Source organism: Mirounga angustirostris, unplaced genomic scaffold (assembly GCF_029215605.1).
Source record: "Mirounga angustirostris isolate CCGP_5_RB_7025 unplaced genomic scaffold, mMirAng1.0.hap1 SCAF_7, whole genome shotgun sequence".
Classification (NCBI taxonomy): domain Eukaryota; kingdom Metazoa; phylum Chordata; class Mammalia; order Carnivora; family Phocidae; genus Mirounga; species Mirounga angustirostris.
Genome location: NW_026991715.1, coordinates 47,841,909 through 47,863,700, shown reverse-complemented (window position 1 = coordinate 47,863,700; position 21,792 = coordinate 47,841,909). Strand labels below are relative to the sequence as shown.

General features: G+C 34.4%; 1 protein-coding gene and 1 pseudogene across 10 annotated transcripts in view; one reads left to right on the top strand and one right to left on the bottom strand.

Moving 5' to 3' along the window:
- The window catches only part of IPO11 (importin 11), a 208,025-nt gene that overhangs the window by 127,697 nt on the left and 58,536 nt on the right, over positions 1-21,792 (bottom strand). For all 10 annotated transcript variants that reach the window (XR_010413081.1, XR_010413079.1, XR_010413082.1 and 7 more), the window contains 10 exons: positions 20,280-20,338; positions 15,592-15,640; positions 14,095-14,165; positions 11,563-11,755; positions 10,751-10,903; positions 9,353-9,396; positions 7,393-7,483; positions 4,931-4,978; positions 3,831-3,936; positions 754-880 (listed from right to left, as the gene is read on the bottom strand). Coding sequence is in view for 6 of the 10 variants with exons in the window: in XM_064596162.1 (XP_064452232.1) it covers positions 754-880; positions 3,831-3,936; positions 4,931-4,978; positions 7,393-7,483; positions 9,353-9,396; positions 10,751-10,903; positions 11,563-11,755; positions 14,095-14,165; positions 15,592-15,640; positions 20,280-20,338 (941 nt within the window). In the remaining 4 variants the exon portion in view is untranslated. The remainder of the gene's footprint in view (positions 1-753; positions 881-3,830; positions 3,937-4,930; positions 4,979-7,392; positions 7,484-9,352; positions 9,397-10,750; positions 10,904-11,562; positions 11,756-14,094; positions 14,166-15,591; positions 15,641-20,279; positions 20,339-21,792) is intronic.
- On the top strand, positions 20,608-21,754 carry LOC123858273 (ubiquitin-conjugating enzyme E2 N-like; annotated as a pseudogene).

The window sequence follows — 21,792 nt, the reverse complement described above, 5'->3', positions numbered from 1 at the left end:
GACTATGCTGGAATCAGATCTAAGCCCAGGACAAAGAAAATGTATAGTAAGTCATGAATATATTCACTCGAGCATAAAATAAAGCACCCCGGGGCGGGGGGGGGGGGGGGGAGGAAACTATTCTACACCATGTGGAACTTCTTAAAAAACAAACAAATAAAAACAACTCTTTAAGTAACTGACCTAAATATTACAGCAGCAAACATACTTCTTTTAAGGGAATAAAGCAACAAAGAAGCCATTATCAAGTTTTCAGTAACAAAAAAAAATCAAGAATAATATATCAACACTATAAATAAAAAGTCTGAAAGGAAACAATTCTAAAGGCTAAAAAAAACACAAATACACACCAAAAAACCCTCCAAAAATGAGAGACAAAGAATCAACAACAGTAAGGATGAAAGTGATTATGGTATAACCCCAAATGTGAGAACATAAAATCTATCCTGAATTAAGGAAAAAAAACCAAGAAGGCTATAAAAGGATCTTAAAACACTGTCTTCTTTTATTCTCACTAAAAAATTATAAATTTTAGAAAGGTAGAGTTTATTTTTTTCACTGATTACTGATGGGAAGGGCAAATAATAATCAAAGGACTTCCTTCCTTCGAATCAAACTGTTCACACCAAGGAACAGCTACAACAGTGAAAGGCCACCAACGTTTTGAAGATATAAAAACCATGTCTGAATTTGAAGTTTAACATAGGTTAAACTCATTAAAAAAAAAAGTCTTAAAACACTGAAGGAACATACCACTAAGTCTTGATCTTGAAGCAAATTACAAATTGCCTCATATAACATGGGTCTTAAGTCAGACTTGAATTTCACAGAAATCCACTGACCGATGAGCCAAATCACCCTGCGTCGCAATGGCTTATACCTGGATAAGGAAAAATCATGAAATTTAAATGATAAATATTTTACAAAGCCTATTTCATTTAGTATATTTCATCATTTAAATTTTAAATATAGTAAAGAAGCAATCTGTATTTTTTATATAAAAGCATAAAAGCTACTTCTAAACATACCACAGTATAAATACTAACAATAAAAGTTCTGATCTACAAAAATTGAAAATTCGTAGGCAGATATATTGCAAATCTAATTACTTTAAAGAACTGTAACATAAATATGTACATAAAAACAAGTCCACTTCTGTTTCTCAAGTAACCAAAAACAGTTAATCTGAAAAGGCATAAGTAGCTAATGTCCCAAACCTAAGGCTGAAGAGGCCCTAAAAAAGTAGTAATAAAGGAATTCCTGTATTCAATTTTCTAAATCCAATTGTTTATCTTACAAAGATTGTTTTTCAGAACACTGTGAGAGATTTCTACATTTACATAAAATACTCAGTAAATAATAAATAATAAATAAAATACTCAGGTTTCTACACTGATTTTAGGTAAATTCTCTAATTTTTTAAGAAGTGCCCTATTACAGAATGTGACTCATATTATCAAAATAATGATTTACTTTTTAAAAGCTGTAAAACATTTGCAGTAGCAGGTATACACATTTCTTTATGATCATCTTTGCTACAGGCAATGAAGTTTCTTTAGGCAAGGAGAAAAACCATAAAGCTATAAACAACTATGTATAAGAATTCCACCCACAAAGTCTCTTCTTGATACTATATAAATTTTAGTAGTGAGATGATAATTGTTTCAGGGTATAAATGGAATATGCTAATGAATATGTCACATATTTTAGGAAATTACAAAATTATAAGATGATCAAGCATACAGAAAGAATTGCTCATTAAAGATGCAAAAAAAAATGTGTTTAAGTACTCCCTGCCCTCAAAAAGTTTATCTCACCGAAAATAATTAAAGAATGCAAAGTTATATAATAGGATTTCAGAAAAGGGATAGAAAAGAGTGGGTACGAAGAAATGGGATTTGAACAGCCTTTAAGATAAACAGTATTTTGGGCAGAAAACTGAAAAAATACCATTTCAAGGAACAGGGACTGTTTAAACAAAGTCACAGAGGTGGAAGTAAACAAGACTTGTGTACACAGTGTAGTGGAGAACCCACAGAACTATCAGTTCTGAACCGAGATCTTGGAAATTGCTATATTCAACATTCCACTCCAGATAAAGAGAACGAAGCTCAGAAAGGTCAAATCTTAAATTCACTTAAATCACAGTCACTTCTAAAATTGGAGGATAGTTTGTTCCTCAAAATATGCTCCCTGGACCAGCAGCATCATCATCCTGGAAGCATGATGAAATCACACAGTCTGACCCAGACCCTAACACATAACCTAAATCAGAACGTGTATCTTAACAAGATCGCCAACAGATTCAGATGCACATTAAACTTTGAGAAATACTGGTCTAGATCAGCTTGGTCCAGAAGAAATGTAATGCAAGCCAAATATGCAATTTTAAATCTGTTAGCACCCACATTAAAATAAATAAAAAGCAGGTGAAATTTTAACATTTTTATTTAACTCAGTATATGCAAAATATTATCATTTCACAACATGGAATCAATACATATTTTACACTCTTCAGTTTTTCAATTTAAATTTTAGTTAATTAAAATTAAAGTCATTTCCTCAGTTGCATTAGGTACAATTCAAGCACTCAACAGCCATATATAGCAGCTACTGTACTGGACAACACAGATCGAGAGTAAATAGCCTCCAGGGTTTAAGGACAATCAAACCACACAGTGTGTTCCCACTAAAGGCACATGTAGCTACCTAATGAAGGTTTTCTCTACATCAAAGGCTCTCTAGCTTACTGTTGGCAGAGTCACAGTCCATCTTACCACAGACTTTATAGGACATGGCAAATTCACAGTCACTGAAAATATTCACTGACTGAATAGGTAAGTAGCTATTTACTAGTCAAAAATATTTTTTCGGGTTTTTTTTTTTAATTTCAAGTTTTTATTTAAATTCTACTCAGTTAACATATAGTGTGATATTGGTTTTGGAGGGGTCAAAATTACTTTTAAATCATCTCCAACTCTACAATTCCCCAGCTCTCAAGGTTTATATAGAAGCCTTCTAGTCATTCATTAACGCAGTCAAAAAAATGTTACCTGATCTATGACTACATGCTAGGCATTCTGATAGACACCAGATCTACAGAAATAAATCAACAGAAATGCACAATTCAAAACAAGAACAAAGTCTCTTGGAATTTTTAAGTCTCTAATTCTAAACTAAGAAAAAAATTATAAAAACTCTGAAAGACCTTTACCCTTCCGTTTCATCCGTTCAGTACCTAAAATTAGTCAAGTGCCTAAAAGTATATGAAACATAAGAATTCTAAAAATCAGGTAGCTCTGTACTACTGAATGGGGCAACCCAATACAAGCCTAAAGTGCATCCAAATGCTTTCTGCCATGGTGTCTCTCCATCCTATCTACCCTCTCCCAGACTTGCAGTATGCTATGTGTGATCCCAAGGCATTCAGTCGGTCACCCTTCACAGTTACTATTTGTGTCTGACTACTACTTACACCAGGCCTAGCCCCGGCTAAGTCTCCAACTGGCTTTCTTGTGTACACAGTTTTTTTCTAGAATCCAGGTATCTCCATATTTCCCTTACCTTTGTATAAAATTTCCTCCTGCAAACTATCTTACCTAACATCAAATACTTCATAAATGTTACAAATCACAGTTAAAAGTAAAAAAACATAACCAACTTTATTTTTCAACTCTAAGAGACACAAGTCTTATTCTACACTAGATATGATCAGCTAACTCATACCATAACTTTTTAAAAATTTTAAGCAATTTTAATGCCTTCCTATCTTCATCACAAAATTAATAAGGTAAATTAAGTGTATTATTAACACAAAGTTTCATACTTGCCTATTATGAATGACTTGTAATTCTGGAAGAAGTTGGTTTTTAAACCACTGATCAAAATCAACACTGTCAAACAGCTCATAAGCCGCTAATCCAACAGCATTATACACTACAAAGAAGATTTGAGAAAAAAAATTTTAATTTCAGATGCTAGGCCCAATGTTAAGTGTCTTATATAAGAAACTAATCCTTAGGGATACTTTAAAACATGTAATATGCTCATAAAGGGAAATTTACAATGTTAATCAAAGACATTATTTAAACAGATATTGTAGATTCATTATTTAAGTTACTTTACACTGTTTTTCCTAAATACTCCTTAGTGCTTTCAAACAGAAAGCTACATCCATTTAAACATATTCAAGTCAAATTATAAAAATTATAAAATAAGGGCGCCTGGGTGGCTCAGTTGGTTAAGCAACTGCCTTCAGCTCAGGTCGTGATCCTGGAGTCCCAGGATTGAGTCCCACATCGGGCTCCCCACTCAGTGGGGAGTCTGCTTCTCCCTCTGACCCTCTCCCCTCTCATGCTCTCGCTCTCTCAAATAAATAAATAAAATCTTTAAAAAAAAAATTATAAAATAACATCTGCTTCTAAATGGACACAATATTTTATGATCTGGTCCTTACCTACTTCTCTCCAGCCTCATCTCTCACCACAACCCTTTACACTCTATGTTCCAATTAAACCAAACTACTCCCAATTCAAAACTTAACTGTTCTTGCTCCTCTTCCCTTCAAATTTTTGTACATACTGCTCCTTCTGCCTGGAACTCTCTTTTCACATAGCCCCTCCCCTTGTTAACTCCCACTGATCCTGGTGTTCTCATACTATACTTCTTTAGGAGCCTTTCCCTACGCACACCCATACTACCTTGTGGTTTCCCAATGGACTACCTAATTGCCACCTACTTTAACATTAATCACTGGTACTATGCTATAATCAATTGTCAGCTTACTTAGCTATCTCCCCCACCAGACAGTTCCTATATTTTAGGTATCCCTGTATCCCAATCTTCCAGCTTAACACCTGCCACAAAGCAGACATCCCAAACATTTATTACTGAAGAAATAATATTTCTAAATCGGTTTAGTTTAACATACCAGCATCTTTGATTAATAGTGCATTCATATCTTCCACATTAGTGGGTCCTGAAAAACATAAGTATCAGCAAAGGTAAATAAAACTAGTTTTTAAAAGATATTTTATTTCAACTCAATTTACTAGTTTATCATTTCAGTTTAGCATAATAAATTTCATGATATTAAATATACATACAGGTATAAAGGGAAAGCCCAGATTTTGTTATCATCACCATTAGAGAGCACAGGTACAAAATGTAAAGCCATATTACAATTTTAAAAATCATTGTAACATATTTGAAAAATGTCACGTCAAGCAACAATCCAAACAAATATATGCCACAGATTGCTAACTAGTGTATAATACCTTATATACCCTGATTTAAAAGAGAACTCTTAAAAGAAAAAATAAAAAGATGAATCCCTCAAAAGAAAAACAAACCAACAGAAAAGAAAAAGCAGGGCGCCTGGGTGGCTCAGTTGGTTAAGCGACTGCCTTCGGCTCAGGTCATGATCTTGGAGTCCCGCGATCAAGTCCCTCATCGGGCTCCCTGCTCAGCAGGGGGTCTGCTTCTCCCTCTGCCCTCTTCCCTCTCGTGCTCTCTGTCTCTCATTCTCTCTCTCTCAAATAAATAAATAAAATCTTTAGAAAAAAAAAAAAAAGAAAAGAAAAAGCATAGGCCATTCACACAAGAAGCTCTAAACATAATAAACAAACCAGGTCATGACAGTACATTAAAGGATGGCAACAAAAGAAAAAGTGCAGGCAGAAAGTGAGAGCCATCATGTCAGGTGGAAACTTCTGAATAAAAAGTTGACAGTCTCCTACCACTGTCCAGAAAGGAGAGTGTCATGGTTAAGCCGTGAAAAATACAGTTTCCTTAGTAAGTCTATTTCTTTAGAACAGAAAGATTTCTAGCAAGTTTATCAAAGCACTCTTCTGCTGTTAAATATGAATTTTTAAGCTCACTACTTTAAGAAGCTGGAATAAGTACAGCCCTAAATAAGCCAACTGCTCCACAACTGGAAAGATAACTAAACTCTGAAACCACTGAAATCCTTACCACCACACAACTTATTAGAGTGTAACCTAAATAGCTTATCCACTTTCCTACAGTGGTTTAAAAAAATAATAATAAATAGAAGAAAATGGAAATGATGTTCTAAGCTCAAAAGAAAAAGTAACTGAAGCAGTACAAATATAACCAACTTTAAGAATCAGTAATCCTACATTAATTAATAACTGTAATTTAAAAATCAATCCATATGAAAATACAAGTAACACTAAAATTATCTTCACAGATGAACAAAGTAAAACCTGACAGTTTTTTCCCTTGGTTTATAATTTAAGAACATTCTTTAGGTTTTTCAGAGAGCAAAAGCTTGAAAAGTGAGCTGCCCACTCACTACCACAAACAAGATCAAGCATCTCCTTCCCTACAGAAGCTTCTCTTGCTATTATTTGCTTATATCAACACCTGCTCAATCCCTGGTCCCTTACTATGTAATTTCTGCCCCAACATTTCAAATAACCCATTGTCTCAGAAGATTCCACGGCCTTCTGCCTCTTTCATTACTGGACACTTCTAATAATGTGCTCTTCTCTCCAGGATTCACTCCCATATTGTTCCTCACACCTCTGGAAGAGTTTCTGACCTGGCTTTTTTTTCTACAGGACCTTCATCTTTTCATATGCCTGAAGGTGAACATCTTGGATTCTCTCCTTGAACTTGCTTTTGTCTCCCAAGGCCCTTTACACACACACACTCTAAAAGTAAAACTCTATCTCCAAGCACTACTAATAACAGCCTCCCTGTCATTAAGACTCAAGTTCAGGATCATGTCCGTCACTCTCCCTTGCCCAGCACAGTCAGTCAGTCACCACAAGTCAATCAACAAAGAGTTACTGAGAGTACCAGACACTGGGAATAATGTGTGAACAAAACAGATGTGATCACTGCCCCTCTTCCTGGAATTTACAATATAGTAGAAAAGTCAGAAATGATAAATTACACTTGCTATTACTTATGCACAACCTGCTATTAGCAATCAAGTACCAGAAAGTTCACACCATCATTCTCTCTCTTAAATCCATTATCTTCTTTCCATTCCCACTGCCACCATCCTGAGCCTAACATTTGTCATTTTGACCTTTTCTCCCACTACTTTCACAACACACTCCAGGTAGACCACTTCTCCACGCAGTATACCTGACTGCCTACTATTTTGCTTATGCTGCTAGTATGCTTACGAGAGCAAAATCCAACTATCATGTTCAATGGCCTATCTCAAGGCCGCCTTTGTCAGTTGCCCATTCTTGTTCTCTACCCTGAAAGCCATCCCTTCAGAAAAGAACACATTCGGGTCTTCCTCAGATTCCCATCTATTATATGGTGTAGGAAAAAATGCATTGCACATGGGAAGCAGGCACTCAAAACTATTTTAACTGAACATGGATTAATAAAGTATAAAATATACTTCACCTTGAAGTGTCTGCATCATTTCTAGAAGTACAGGAGTAAGAGTCTGATTATATTCATGGAATATATCTATAAATAGTACTTCAGTGCAAGGCTGGAGAGGAAAGAAACCAATTTTCTAGTGAAAACAATGGTATATTGTATTGATCAATTCTACAATAAAGCAAAGAATACTCATTCTTAAAATCATAAAACTCCAAAAATGTTTCCAATTCTTGATGTTTCTACATAAAGCAGATTACAATTGTTGTAGATACACTGGGAAAGAAAAATTATAATTTGATTCCTAACACACAGAAAGTTTATTTTACTATTTCAATCATTTGGCATTAGGCATTCAAAAAGTAAAACTCCAGAGAGAAAATAACTTATTTTTAATTAACAGTTCTTTAAATTAAAAAAAGCAATCTAAAGCCACATTCATTTGCAGATTCAGTACTATAAATGACTATGCAGGAACTAATTCATTAAAAATTATGTATTTTTCTTAGCAATGACACAGTAAGTAACAACTCCAACTCAGGAATTCAATTCACCACATAGAACAGTATTTTTTTTTTTAATTAACATATAATGTATTATTTGTTTCAGGGGTACAGGTCTGTGATTCATGAGTCTTACACAATTCACAGTGCTCACCATAGCACACGCTCCCCTCCATGTCCATCACCTAGCCACCCCATCCTTCCCACCCAGCGAATAGTATTTCTTTTAACAGACACAAACAGTAACAGAAGTCAGTGTTAGCTACATAGTAAGAATGATTCATTTTGGTTCTTAAAAGTACCAAACCATCACATTAATACAAAGGAATTATGAATTTTGAAGGTAACATGCTTTATGTTTTAAAACAAATCTTACACACATACTGAAATATGTATAGATGAAATGATACGTCACCTCAAATACTTGCTTCAAAATAATCCAAGTTGGGGTTGGGAGGTACTCATATGAAGTAAGATTAGCCATGAGTCGGTAACTAATAAACGTGGGTTTTGGAATATACAAGGGCTCATGATATTATTCTATTTTTTAATATGTTTGAAATTTTCCATAAAGCAAAGTTTTTAAAAATTAAAGCAGTTAATTTTTTAAAAAAATTTAAAGCACTAATAATTTCTCTATCTCTGGTTTTCTATGTAAGCTTACAAAACTAAAAACATTAACATACATTCTTAGAAAAATAATAGTTTAAATTATGTAAACACAACTTTTCACACACAAAAAATAGTTAGAAGGCTACATTTGATTAATTTTCCTCAAATGTTGGCCATATAAAAAAATGTGTGCTTAGAAAAGCATTCTAGAAAGCATTCTAAAGGGGCGCCTGGGTGGCTCAGTCATTAAGTGTCTGCCTTCAGCTCAGGTCATGATCCCAGGTCCTGGGATTGAGCCCCACATCGGGCTCCCCGCTCCGTGGGAAGCCTGCTTCTCCCTCCCCGGCTCCCCCTGCTTGTGTTCCCTCTCTCGCTGTGTCTCTCTCTATCAAACAAATAAATAAAATCTTAAAAAAAAAAAAAAAGAAAGAAAGAAAGCATTCTAAAATTAAAAGCAGTGGGCTGGTCTCAGAATCACATTTGGTGGTACAAGAAATAACATATCAAAAAAAGCTTCAAAATTACTGAAATACTTTGGGGTGGGGGGTGGGAATCATTCTAGCCAAAGAGAAGTAGTTTTCATTTTCAAAAACATTTCCTATTTCTGCACTGACAATTACTTTTCCATCAATGTGACTGCAAAATGCAGAAAAATTCAGTTTGCAAACCCCAAACTGAACAACAAAAATTTAGGTTAAAGTTCATAATTTAATTAAGTACTTTCTTCTCAGATACAGATTCCTACAATTATATTTCCTATTTGTCTGGTTTAATGCTTGGAATCTTTAACAAAATATCATTCTCTACTAAGAGTTATAGAAGCATTAAGTATTTCCCTATCAATTTTTTTTTCAATCAATACTTACCCTCAAACTGTATTTCCAAGAATCTCCTCCTGTTTCTTCCACTGCTACAATTAAAAATACGACAAAAGATGCTCACCATGCAATAATGGTGTTTCCAAAGTTTCATTTTGGAATACAAAGATTTTAAATAATGTCAGTCTATTTCCATGAATGGTTTTAAACCTAACACTGAAAGCAAATCCTTGGGAACACAAGGCCTTACACAGATCTCTTTACTATATACACTATAGATCACATCTGTGTATGGGAGTCTCCCATCAAGTGCTTACATAAGCATTCTCACTTTCATTAAAAATTCTCTATGGAGGAAAGCTCAAAGGGCTTTGTCACTTCCAGAGTAAGTGGTATCACCTGACTTGCACACAGTAAGCACTCGAATATAACTATAATCCTGAGATTATTTCATTTCAATATAACAACGTTTTATAAGTTAAAATAATTAGTAACATTTTCAAAAATGTTCTATATTTAAATTTTTTAAAAAAGTAAAATACTTCAGGGACTTGTATAAATCTAAGAATTCAGTGTGTCATATTATACTATTATATCCACTGCATAAAGAAAGCAATATGAAACTTAAGATTTTAGCTAAGAGAAAAAGCAAAAACAAAATAGGATACATATAGTGTAATGCTGTATTTCCTAAATGAACTAAAATTATTTTTAAATAACAAAAAGAGGGCGAAGACAAGTCTTCCAAAATATCTGAGGCATTCTTAAAATCTTAGGAAACGTATGAATAGAACTACACAAATCACCCAGTCAAAGGGATGAGGAGAGCCTAAAATCTAGCCTATGTCTGAGGACGGCTTAAGTAAAACACAGGCATTTTATTCACACACAGGTACTTTACTAGACACATAATTTCTTGATTTTCCGTAGCAAGGACCTTGCTACTTTTATTCTATTATTAAAATTCAAATAGATAAAAAAGATCTCCCAGAAAAACATTTTAAGCATCAAAAAATTCACCTTAAAATTAAAATTTAAGTAGGTGATCTATTCAGCAATTCAGTAATTTTCCAAATTTCTTTTTGAAATAAAAATGTCTACTAATAAAAAATAAGATGGAATGAATCACAAAGTACAAACTGACCTGATAACAGAGACAGGTAGTTTATTTTATACTTTTGTTTTAAACTATATATCATATGTTCACAGGAATATCTAAAAATTTTAAAAGGTATCTTTCTGGAGAAAACTCCATGTATTTGAAAAAATCATTCATTTTCTGCTTCTCAATTTGTTCTAACAGATAACAAACTTTTAAAAGCCAAGACTCTCAGATCGGAAGTGCTATATTAAAACACAATGTTGTTATGCCTATCGTTCAAATAGATGATACATATTTAGGGAAGGAGGAGAAAAGCCAGGCGAAACCGAAAACCTGATTCTTACTAAAGCCTTCTGGGTCTTCTTCCCACATTGTCAGTTCCTCTTCAGTTAGCAGAAAATAATGAGAGACTAATCTTCTACACATCTCTGTCAAAGTGGGATATGTGAAGAATGCCATCTTAATCTTATGAGCTTCTAGAGTTTCAGGGCTGCTATCTAGAAAAATAAAATTCCAAGTTAATCATACAAAGATTCTACCAAAGTTGGATTATGTAACTTCAATAAATTTAAAAATACACTCTTGGGGGAGAAGATAAAGTGGTGTATAAATTCTCATTTTTCTTAAGGGCAAATTTCAAAGACATTTCTTTATTCACACCACACACATCAGTCTTGCAGCTGTCCTCCCACTACAGCCTGTACATCCCCGTGCTGTATTATCACACCATATTGGAGTGACTTAGATACATATGTCTTTCTCTCTCCTACAAGAACTCCTCATTCATCTTGGTACACATGCACATGAATGCAATCCAATGTCTAGAAGTAACCTCACTAAAATCAGAGAAAAATTTTAATTGTACAAATAAATTCAGCTTACAACATGAACTGCAGTGGTTATTGGAGTACTTAATTCTTAAAGTCCCAAGCCTTCAACTGACCTTTTATTGTGCTACAAAAGATAGTTTACTAAATACATTATAAGGCTTTTAAAGCTGGCACTCACATATTAAAGTCTCTAATCCTTACCTCTATTTCATGTCCAAGCAACATTTTATTTTTCACACTTAAGTAAATGAATTTCAAATAGATAAAAAATAGCAATTACTTCACATTTGAAATAATGGGGGAAAAAACTGCCAGTAAGGCATTACCTTCAAAATTTTTGGATGGCTTATAAGCATAATTTTTAACAATCATCTTAATAAGATTCATGCATTGAACAATGAATCGTTCGAATGTAACGCCTTCACCAACTTCCGTAAATACATAGCTTACAGAAAATTCCAGTGATCTCTGAATTAGAGGAGTAAATGAAAACGGATGCTGATCCAAGAAGTCCAAAAGCTATAAAGAAAAAAATTAAAATTTATTTTCTTCAAGTTCATATAGGAATATAATCATCCATAAGTACATCTTATAACTTTGCTGATATACATCTGGCAAGATTTGAACCTTGGTGGAGAATCTACATACATGTAGTTTTCCATGTAATACACGTGCAACTGATTTCATGGGATACATCCTATAATGTGGGTAGTGTCAGATTGTATCTCATGACAAGAAATTTCTATTATTTCTAGTCCAGGGTCCAAAATAGACCCACTTCATACTTAATTCAGTAACAATGGGTAAATATGAAACAAAAAGTGTGCATATAAAAGACAGGACTTTAAAAAGTAATAAAGGCAAAAAGTGAAACTACATTTCAACTACCAGTTGATGAGGTAGATTTCTTCTTTACGAAAGAATTCTGGCTAATAAATGCCAACAAAATAATAGAATGCCATCATTCTGTAACCCCTTATCAAACAACAGATGTAGGCATGATCATTAATAGCTTCTAAAATAACCAACAGGGAAAGGTTGCTGAGGATACGGACACTGTATCTCCTGATGTGATGCAATACGAAATACACAATACTCTTGTAAAGTACTCTTGCCATCCTTGCCCTCCTCCACAAAATAAACTCTGAATATGATCAAGCCTCTATATCTAACTACAAATTTATAAGAGATATGGGAAGAGGAAAGGTATAGAGACAAAGGAACATGGTAAGTAACACAACAGGATGGAGAGAGCCAAATGCAAACACAAAAAACTCTAGAAGGAAATTATCTATTACCTCGACAAATAGATAGCAACAACAACAAAAAAAGAGAACTGACACTACTGAATCCCAATTCCAACAAAACAGCTATAAAAATTGAGAAAAATCTGGGGCGCCTGAGTGGCTCAGTCGTTAAGAGCCTGCCTTCGGCTCAGGTCATGATCCCAGGGTCCTGGGATCGAGCCCCACATCAGGCTCCCTGCTCCGCGGGAAGCCTGCTTCTCCCTCTCCCACTCCCTCTGCTTGTGTTCCCTCTTTCGCTGTGTGTCTCTCTGTCAAATAAATAAATAAAATCTTTAAAAAAAAAATAAAAATAAAAATTGAGAAAAATCTAAAAACTGGCTAAATAGAGGATAATAAAAAGTCATTCCTACTTTTTAAATGTGTTAGATTGGTTACTTTAAACCCCTAATCACTTAAAGATATATATTCAAATATTTATAGATAATACTAATAGGATATCTGAGATTTGCTTTTTAAAAACCAGCAAGGAGGGGAGGGAGAGGAAGTATACAGATAAAACAGCTAACTTTCAACATATGTTGATAATTCCTGAAGCTAAGGGATGACCTCAAAGGGACTCAAATATGTTTGAAATGTTCCAATTTGTAAAGCTTTAATAAAGCCAGACATTATAATGTGAATTTCATAAATGAAATTATTTATGAACACTGCACAGATCCACTGACTAACCACATCATGGCATTTTACTTTGCTTTGTGTTTTTTTGGGTTTTTAACTTAAACTACCTGAGTCAATTTCCTGCTGGCTCTTGGAGGATTAGGTAGGCTTTTGCTGTTGAGGCTATTTAGGACCTAACTGTGGGAAATAAGGAGAATTGAAACTAAAGGTACTGCAACTTAACCAAAGACATAAGAACAGCTCATTTCTACTCCTTTTTTCTACTCCCAGGGGAACAGACAACCTTAATCCTATTAATGAAGCTTCAGGAAAAAAGGGAAAATAGGCTACAAGTTTAGATACTGCTACCTCTCTTCAACGGCCGGTTTTAGTGCAATGCAGTCCTCAAACCAGGTCTTCCCAACTCTATGTACTTCTCTCAACCATCCCCAGGCCAAAATTTCATAAAAATCAGTTTCCATAAAACTTTGTTTTATCAGAAATTTATACACATTGCCTAGCACAAGTGCACCCATATAATTCTATTCAAAAGATGTTTCATATTGACGATGATAATCTGTCATTCTGAATACAGTGACTTCCTGATATTACATTGCCTGTTACATATGACCTAGTTCCTGCTCAGCTGCAACTGGTACCTTCTTTATCTCTGCTTTTATCCAGTAGGCTTGAGAATAAGAAACTTCAGAGAAATGAACTTCCCTAATATTAGGATTTTTTTTTACAATAAAGTGACTTATAACTGATATTATGGCATAAATTTAATTATTACATGCATGCTAAATACTTCAAAGTAGTTTTTTTTAACTTTGCTATAGTCAGAAAACAACTTACTTCACATTAAAGAATGTATGCTCACATCATTCTCCTTCTTAAATCTGAGTACATGTATTTTTTTTAAGAAAACATACTTAAAATAAAAAGAAAACTTACCACTTTAGTAAAAAGAATGATGGTCTTTTCCAATCTATCTCTACAAACGTTATCTGTACCTATATTTCTACCTGTTAAAAATACAATTCAAATATTAGTACAAGTTTATAATACTCCATTAATTCACAATCAAAACAATGACAAAACCTTTCACAAAAATAGTCAAGATATATTTTTGTACGTTTTGCATTAAAATTCATTACCGTGCTTTCCCAACTCTAAAAAATTAATCATCAAGTTTTTTAAAAGATTTACAAGTACTTGGCACAGTCATCCCCAGTACCATGTTTCACAAAATTAATCCTAAAATACAAACTGAGCTCATGTTAAAGTGAAAGGGAAGTAGCAATTTTATCCATGAATTACCAATCACATTTTCAAAATCTAAATTAGTCACAGTTGAAATTTACAAGCAAAATAGGTAAAAACAAAGCATTCAAAGAGTAACATACTCATTATTTTTCCTGCATTTTCTGACCATTTTCCTCAGAAAATTTCCCTGGCATAATTAATTAATTTTGTATATTCAGAATAGTGTCCATCAGTCCATCAACTACTCCCTATAAGCATACTCTTCTGAATCATCTCATCATTTACAACATTCTCCTCTCCTGGGAGGACTCCTATTCTTCCCTTTGCTTCTCCACAGGGTGACCAGAGAAAATGACCATTTTCATAAAAGTAAACTACTTTATATAAGTTCGCTTATTCATCTTTGCATGTACAGTACCCAGAACAGTACCTGGTAAAAGACTCAACAATGTTTTTACTAAGCTGAAAACGACTCACATGAAACAACAACTCCCTAAAAGTGAGTACACTAAAATATCTTCTCAGACTATTAAGTCCCCAAGTACACACGCACGTAAATGTACACAAATACACACAGGATGTACACATGTGTATGTGCGCATGCAAGCACATGCGTGTGTATTCTGTGTTTGTAGGTGTGTATGTTGAGTAAAGGTGCTTACAATCACAGGGAAAAGGATAACAAACAATGAGTATAATATAACACAAATATAAATGCTAAATTCTCTTGTGTGTAGTGGATGAGAGAAGGCCCTAAAGATAAGCCAGTGAAGATTAATATACAAGGGATTTACAAAATTAAAGTACCATTTAAGGTAATTTATTTCATACCCACATGTAAAATGAACTAAAAAAGAACCTATACAAAGTCTAAGGAGCATGTGGCACAGGAGCGACATTTAATGAGTATTAAATACATGACTGCTGTGGATATATGCATGGAAAAGAGCAGTAGCAGTAAAAATATCTACAAAGAAACAGGACACAAAACAGATTTAAAAAAAAAAAAAAAAAAAACATTTCCGCAATACTCAGGACAAGACAGGTATATAAAGACAAAGTGGGCTCCCAATGCAAGCTCAAAGGATTAAAGATCAAGAGGTTAGCCTTTTCATATACACAAGCAGAGCACAAGTTATGAATAAGGATTCTATAAGTAAAATCTACTGTCAAAGGAGTACTTACTGCATTCCAGAAATTGCTTCAGACGGTCAAATATTCCATGTAAAAAACCCTAGAAAAAAAGTTTTTTTAAGGTCTCAATTTACTGTTGTAAACAGCTCCCTTATACTTTTTCAAAAATACTAAAATGTATCTATCACATCATTTTAAAAAGTTAAAATGAGATAAAATAAATACTATTAACAAATCTTCCATTAGAAAATACAGTATTTCATCTCTTCATTGTCTCATTTCAGTTACCTTAATCACTTTGCAATAAATAAAACATTTTTTAAGCATTCTGTTTAACTAGATAATCTCTATTCTCCTCACTGATTTTCTTCTTCACAGCTCTTATAATCCCCTGGCATACTGTTTGTCTATTATCTGTCTGCTCCCACTAAAATGTACACTCCCTAAGAGCCAGAAATTCACTGTGTTCACTACTCTATCCCAGAATCCAGGAACAGTATTTGAGAACATTAAGTACTCAGTACATGAATAAATGGTACTAATTATTTAAAGTAGAAGTTCTTAAGCCCAAGTATTAAATTTATTAGCTTCAGATAAAAGAGAAAAACAAGTGTCATCAATTATGATCTGGTAAAAATCTAAACAACCCTTATTTGCTAATACGTATTTTAAGAAACATTATAAAAATTTTACAGATATAAAGGGATAGTGAAAAACAACTTAATTAAAATTTTTTAAAATTTCAACATCACAGACTTTTTGGATCAAAAAATTTTGGTGTATAAAAGATGTCACATGCTCTTTCAACAAATAGGATGGTCCAAGTTTTTGCACAAAATAACTACATGGTGAAGGCCATTCTGATGAATGACTAACTAGAATAGTCTTATTTCCTCTTTGTCCTTAGGAATATGTTGTCCACTCAACCATTCTTGAGTTTGAAACAATTCAACTAGGATATCATCATCTGACAACTCAGAAACAGATTTCACTTAGACAATTTCACCATCATCATCAGGGCCTAGAATGCTGCTCTCAGTTTGTCTGAGAGCATCCATCTTCTGATTCAGGTAAAAATTATGAAACTTCTTCCTCTTGTCAATTTTCTTCTCTGCCAATTAGGGCAGAAAATGAAGTTCTGAATTCTCAGTGTGTTAAACAAAAGCTGAAAGTAGAATAAAATGATAGTGCTTCCAGTCTTCTTTATTCCTTCTTAAAGATGATGGAATACAGTGCACAACCCAATAAAGAAACTGAAAGATGACAATTTCACTACTGCTTCATCCTTCTGGCAATTCCATCATCTTACATTTGACACTCTTTCAGTCTTTTTAACCACAGTTGAGAGTAACTGAAAAGTAATGATAACTAACAAAAAAATAATTCCTAGGATGATGAAAGAGCAAAACGTTTCATTAGAGGACGAATAAGATCATTGAGATCCTATATGTATTTTAAATTTATACAGTAGTCCAATGATCCCTTAAAAAAATGACAACGTAGGGGCGCCTGGGTGGCTCAGTTGTTAAGCACCTGCCTTCGGCTCAGGTCATGATCCCAGGGTCCTGGGATTGAGCCCCACATTGGGCTCCCTGCTCAGCGGGAAGCCTGCTTCTCCCTCTCCCACTCCCCCTGCTTGTGTTCCCTCTGTCACTGTATCTCTGTCAAATAAAATCTTCAAAAAAAAAAAAGTAATGACAACGTAGAAAGAATTTTACTCTATTTCTTTTAAATAATACTAGTTTTTTTTTTTTAAAGATTTTATTTATTTATTTGAGAGAGAAAGACTGAGAGAGAGAGAGGATGAGAGGGGGGAGGGTCGGGAGGGTCAGAGGGAGAAGCAGACTCCCTGCCGAGCAGGGAGCCCTATGCGGGACTCGATCCTGGGACTCCAGGATCATGACCTGAGCCGAAGGCAGTCGCTTAACCAACTGAGCCACCCAGGTGCCCTAAATAATACTAGTTTATCAATCGGGGTTCTCCAAAGAAAGTAGCAAATGATAAAAGTCATCAAATTTAGTAAGCTGATCAAGTGAATCAAGAATTTATAGAATTATAGACAGCTAATTACTCTGCAGGCCAAATAAACTAAGTTACAGTTTATGATTTATGTTAAATAATTACACAATAACTCAAATTAACCATTAAATGGTCATTTATGGAGCACTTTAATTAGCTGAACCATTTACAAAAAATCATTATCTCCCTTAATCCTCACAACATCCAATGAGGTAGGTACTATTATTTCATCTTCATTTATAAACAAAAAAAAAAAAGAAACTGAGTATCAGGGTAGGTAAGTAAACAGCTGGAGGCCACGCTATCAGGAAAAGGCCAAGTCAAGATTCAAATCCAAATCTATTTGCCTCCAGAAACCAAAATCTCACCATTATCATACAGCACTTCTAAAGCATCTTTTAAGTTCCATGTTATTTTTAAGACCTTTATGTTACTTGAAAAACCGCCCTTAACTTGTTAAAATTCTATTTTGTTTCCAACAAGTCAATATACCTTAACTGCTACAAAACAGCATTTATAACTGAGTAAAAGCGGGCATACAGTTTCAGTAGACAGAAGACAGACTCTCAACGGAAAGCCAAAAGCTCACAGAACATTGACAGTTTCCTCTGAAAACCACTATTCCACTTTATAGGAATGTGATTCAAATCAATTTATTTTTACTAAAAAAAACAAAACGCCAATGAACACAATATTTTAGTTACATAATTTTATGATATTCAGAATCATATTGCATATAAAAATAATTACTGAGCCGGGGCGCCTGGGTGGCTCAGTTGGTTAAGCGACTGCCTTCGGCTCAGGTCATGATCCTGGAGTCCCTGGATGGAGTCCCGCATCGGGCTCTCTGCTCGGCAGGGAGCCTGCTTCTCCCTCTGACCCTCCCCCCCCTCATGTGCTCTCTCTCTCTCATTCTCTCTGTCTCAAATAAATAAAATCTTTAAAAAAAAAAAATTAAAAAAAATAATTACTGAGCCTTCTGACCTACTGTTTCACTCTATCACATATTCTTTCATTTTACAAATAACTACTGAGCATTTACTATTGGCAGAGACTATTCCAAGCTCTGGGACGGACAGTGAATGAAATAGTCTCTGCCTTTATGCAACGTAATGCATTACAGTGCAGGAATTTAGGAGAAGCTGTCTCATTGGTTTCTGAAGTGTTTTATGGCACTATGGCAATAAATATAAATATTTAAAATGTATCAGCATTAAAATTATGGCTGGGTTTTTTTTTACATATTTTGGCAATTTGACAATATCAATCAATGCTATCAACGTGCCTGTACTTGAATCAACCATTTCCACTTCTAGTAATTTATCCTGAAGAGTTCATCAGAAAAGTATATAATGACATATATACCCAAATGTTCATTCCAACATCACTGACCAACAATTAAAAACTCGAAACAACCTATATATCCATCAGTGGATAACTAGGAATTTTTTTTTTTGTTAGTTATCATTACTTTTCATTGAGTAAATGAGTCCCTTAAATACTGTATTTAAATCCTAGCTCCAATGGATAACTGGGCAGGTAAATTATAGGAATCCTATATTAATGTTATCACTTTTTAAAAATTAGCTCACTGACAGTAATCACATGGATTTACCACAGAATCATTAAAAACATAACATATATTACTGACATGAGAAAAATACCCATGAGAAAAACGACATATAAATTTAAGAAAAAGCAAGTCAAGAAACAGAGCATGGGACCCATTTACATAAAACTGAGGAAGAGAGAAAAGAATATCTGAAAGACTGCATAAAATGTCTTAAAGTATACTTACAAATTTTAGCAATATCTTTGATACCAAGTTTTCAAATGACTTTTTATTTCCTTTCCTTCTGTGTTTAACTTTTAAAAAAATAAGCACGTAACACTTTTATAGAACAAAATAGCCATCACACTATAATGATGTATATCACCAGCTTTTAAATTCTTTTAACAGTAGAATCATTATTGCAATCAAAATCTTACTGACAGGCACAGTATACTAAAGATTTAAAACAGAGTAACTCTGGTCAAATCTGGCAGGGCAGACCCAAAGACCCAATGAGATGTACTTTTTTCACAATTCTGTTCAACACCCCCAAAGCAACCTATACAAAGCAACATTTTAGCTGACTTAAACTCACTGTGAAAACTAACACAGATCTGAGTAAATATATAATACAATCTCATTTTGTTTCAGGATAAAATATATACAGCTATATATTCTTGTACACAGAAAAAGTAGATGATGCCATACAAACAATGAATATACATCACAAATGTTGGGCTTAACAACAGGGCTTTCCCTTCTTGTATATATACATGCAATTGACTACAAAGAGCACACATAAATGTTATGATCAAACAAAAAAAATCATTTTAAATATCTAGGTCCACAATGGACCTAGAAATGTAATAACAGCATTCAAATTCAAGAAGTTCACCCCAATTCAAATTATAAATAACACTCAATGTATCATGGCACTTGAGAACTGTCCTAGGCTTATTTCCTCCCCTTCATGAAGGAGCTGCTTTGATATACTGAAAAAAAGGCCATAAGTCTAAAAAGTATAGTATAACACATACAAAATGGTAAAAGGTCACTTAATAAAAACTTGTAAATGAATGCCAAGTAAAAAGAATAAGCTTTAAAACATTCAGGAAAATACCAAGCACTTTCCCAAAGCCACAAAGAATCAGTAACTGCTTTCACTTACCATCACCTCCATATTCTTATGAGGTTCCACAAATCCATTAACAGTTAATTTACGCAGCACTGAAAAGTAAAATTGAGCTTTATTGCACTAAATGCCTCGTATCTTATCCTATAAAATCATAATCATAACAAAGACTCAGAATCACAAAGCCTCATCAAGACTGGGGGTTACTCTAACTTCATCCTTTCATATAATAGATAAAGAAAGGTAATCCCTGATCATTGGTTTGTTTCCAAGTAGGAAAGATGGAATGACAGTCAAATTCTTATGACTCAAAAGCTGTGTTCTTGAGAGTTTGGACCAGAGGCTGAACTCGGGATCTGACAAGATGGCCGGGCTGCCCTGCAGGATTATCAAGGCAACCCAGCGTTTGCTGGCAGAACCAGTTCCTGGCACTAAAGGCAGAACCAGATGAGAGCAACGCCCATTATTTTCATGTGGTCTTTGCTGGCCCCCAGGATTCCCCCTTTGAGGGAGGGACTTTTAAGCCTGAACTATTCCAAACAGAGAAGAATACCCCATGGCAGCCCCTGAAGTATGTTTCATGACCAAAATTTATCATCCTAATGTAGACAAGTTGGGAAGAATATGTTTAGATATTTTGAAAGATAAAGGGTCCCCAGCACTGCAGATCTGCACAGTTCTGCTATCGGTCCAGGCTTTATTAAGTGCTCGCAATCCAGCTGATCCATTAGCAAATGATGCAGCGGAGCAGTGGAAGACCAACGATGCCCAAGCCATAGAAACAGCTAGAGCATGGACTAGGCTATATGCCATGAATAATATTTAAAATCAATCTGATCATCAAGTGTGCATCACTTCTCCTGTTCTGCCAAGACTTCTTCCTTTTCTGTTTGCATTTAATGGACACAGTCTTAGAAACATTACAGAATAAAAGCCCAGACATCTTCAGTCCTTTGGTGATTAAACGCACATTAGCAAATCTATGTCTTGTCCTGATTCACTGCTGTAAAGCATGAGCAGAGGCTAGAAGTACCATCTGATTGTTGTGAAACCTTTAAAAGCAGTGGCCCTTCTCGGCTTTTATTCATTTTCCCCCTCATGGTTTGAGTATAAAGCACTGTGAATGAAGGTAGTTGTCAGGGTTAGCTGCAGGGGTGTGGGTGTTTTTCTTTATTACTTTTTTTGAGGGGGAGAGGTAGTTTTATTTTAATTTTATGGGCTCCTTTCCCCCTTTTTATGGTGATCTAATTGCATTGGTTAAAAGCAGCTAACCAGCTCTTTAGAATATGCTCTCTAGCCAAGCCTAACTTCATTTAGATGCTGTAGATGGACAAGCTTGATTGTTTGAACCAAAATGGGAACATTAAACAAACATCACAGCCCTCACTAATAACATTGTGACTTTGCTGTCAAGTGTAGAATCCTTCCTTCAAGAAAAAGCTTGTGACCATTTTGTATGGCTTGTCTGGAAACTTCTGAAAATCTTATGTTTTAGTAAAATATTTTTTTGTTATTCTAAAAAAAAAAAAAGCTGTGTTCTTCTCACATA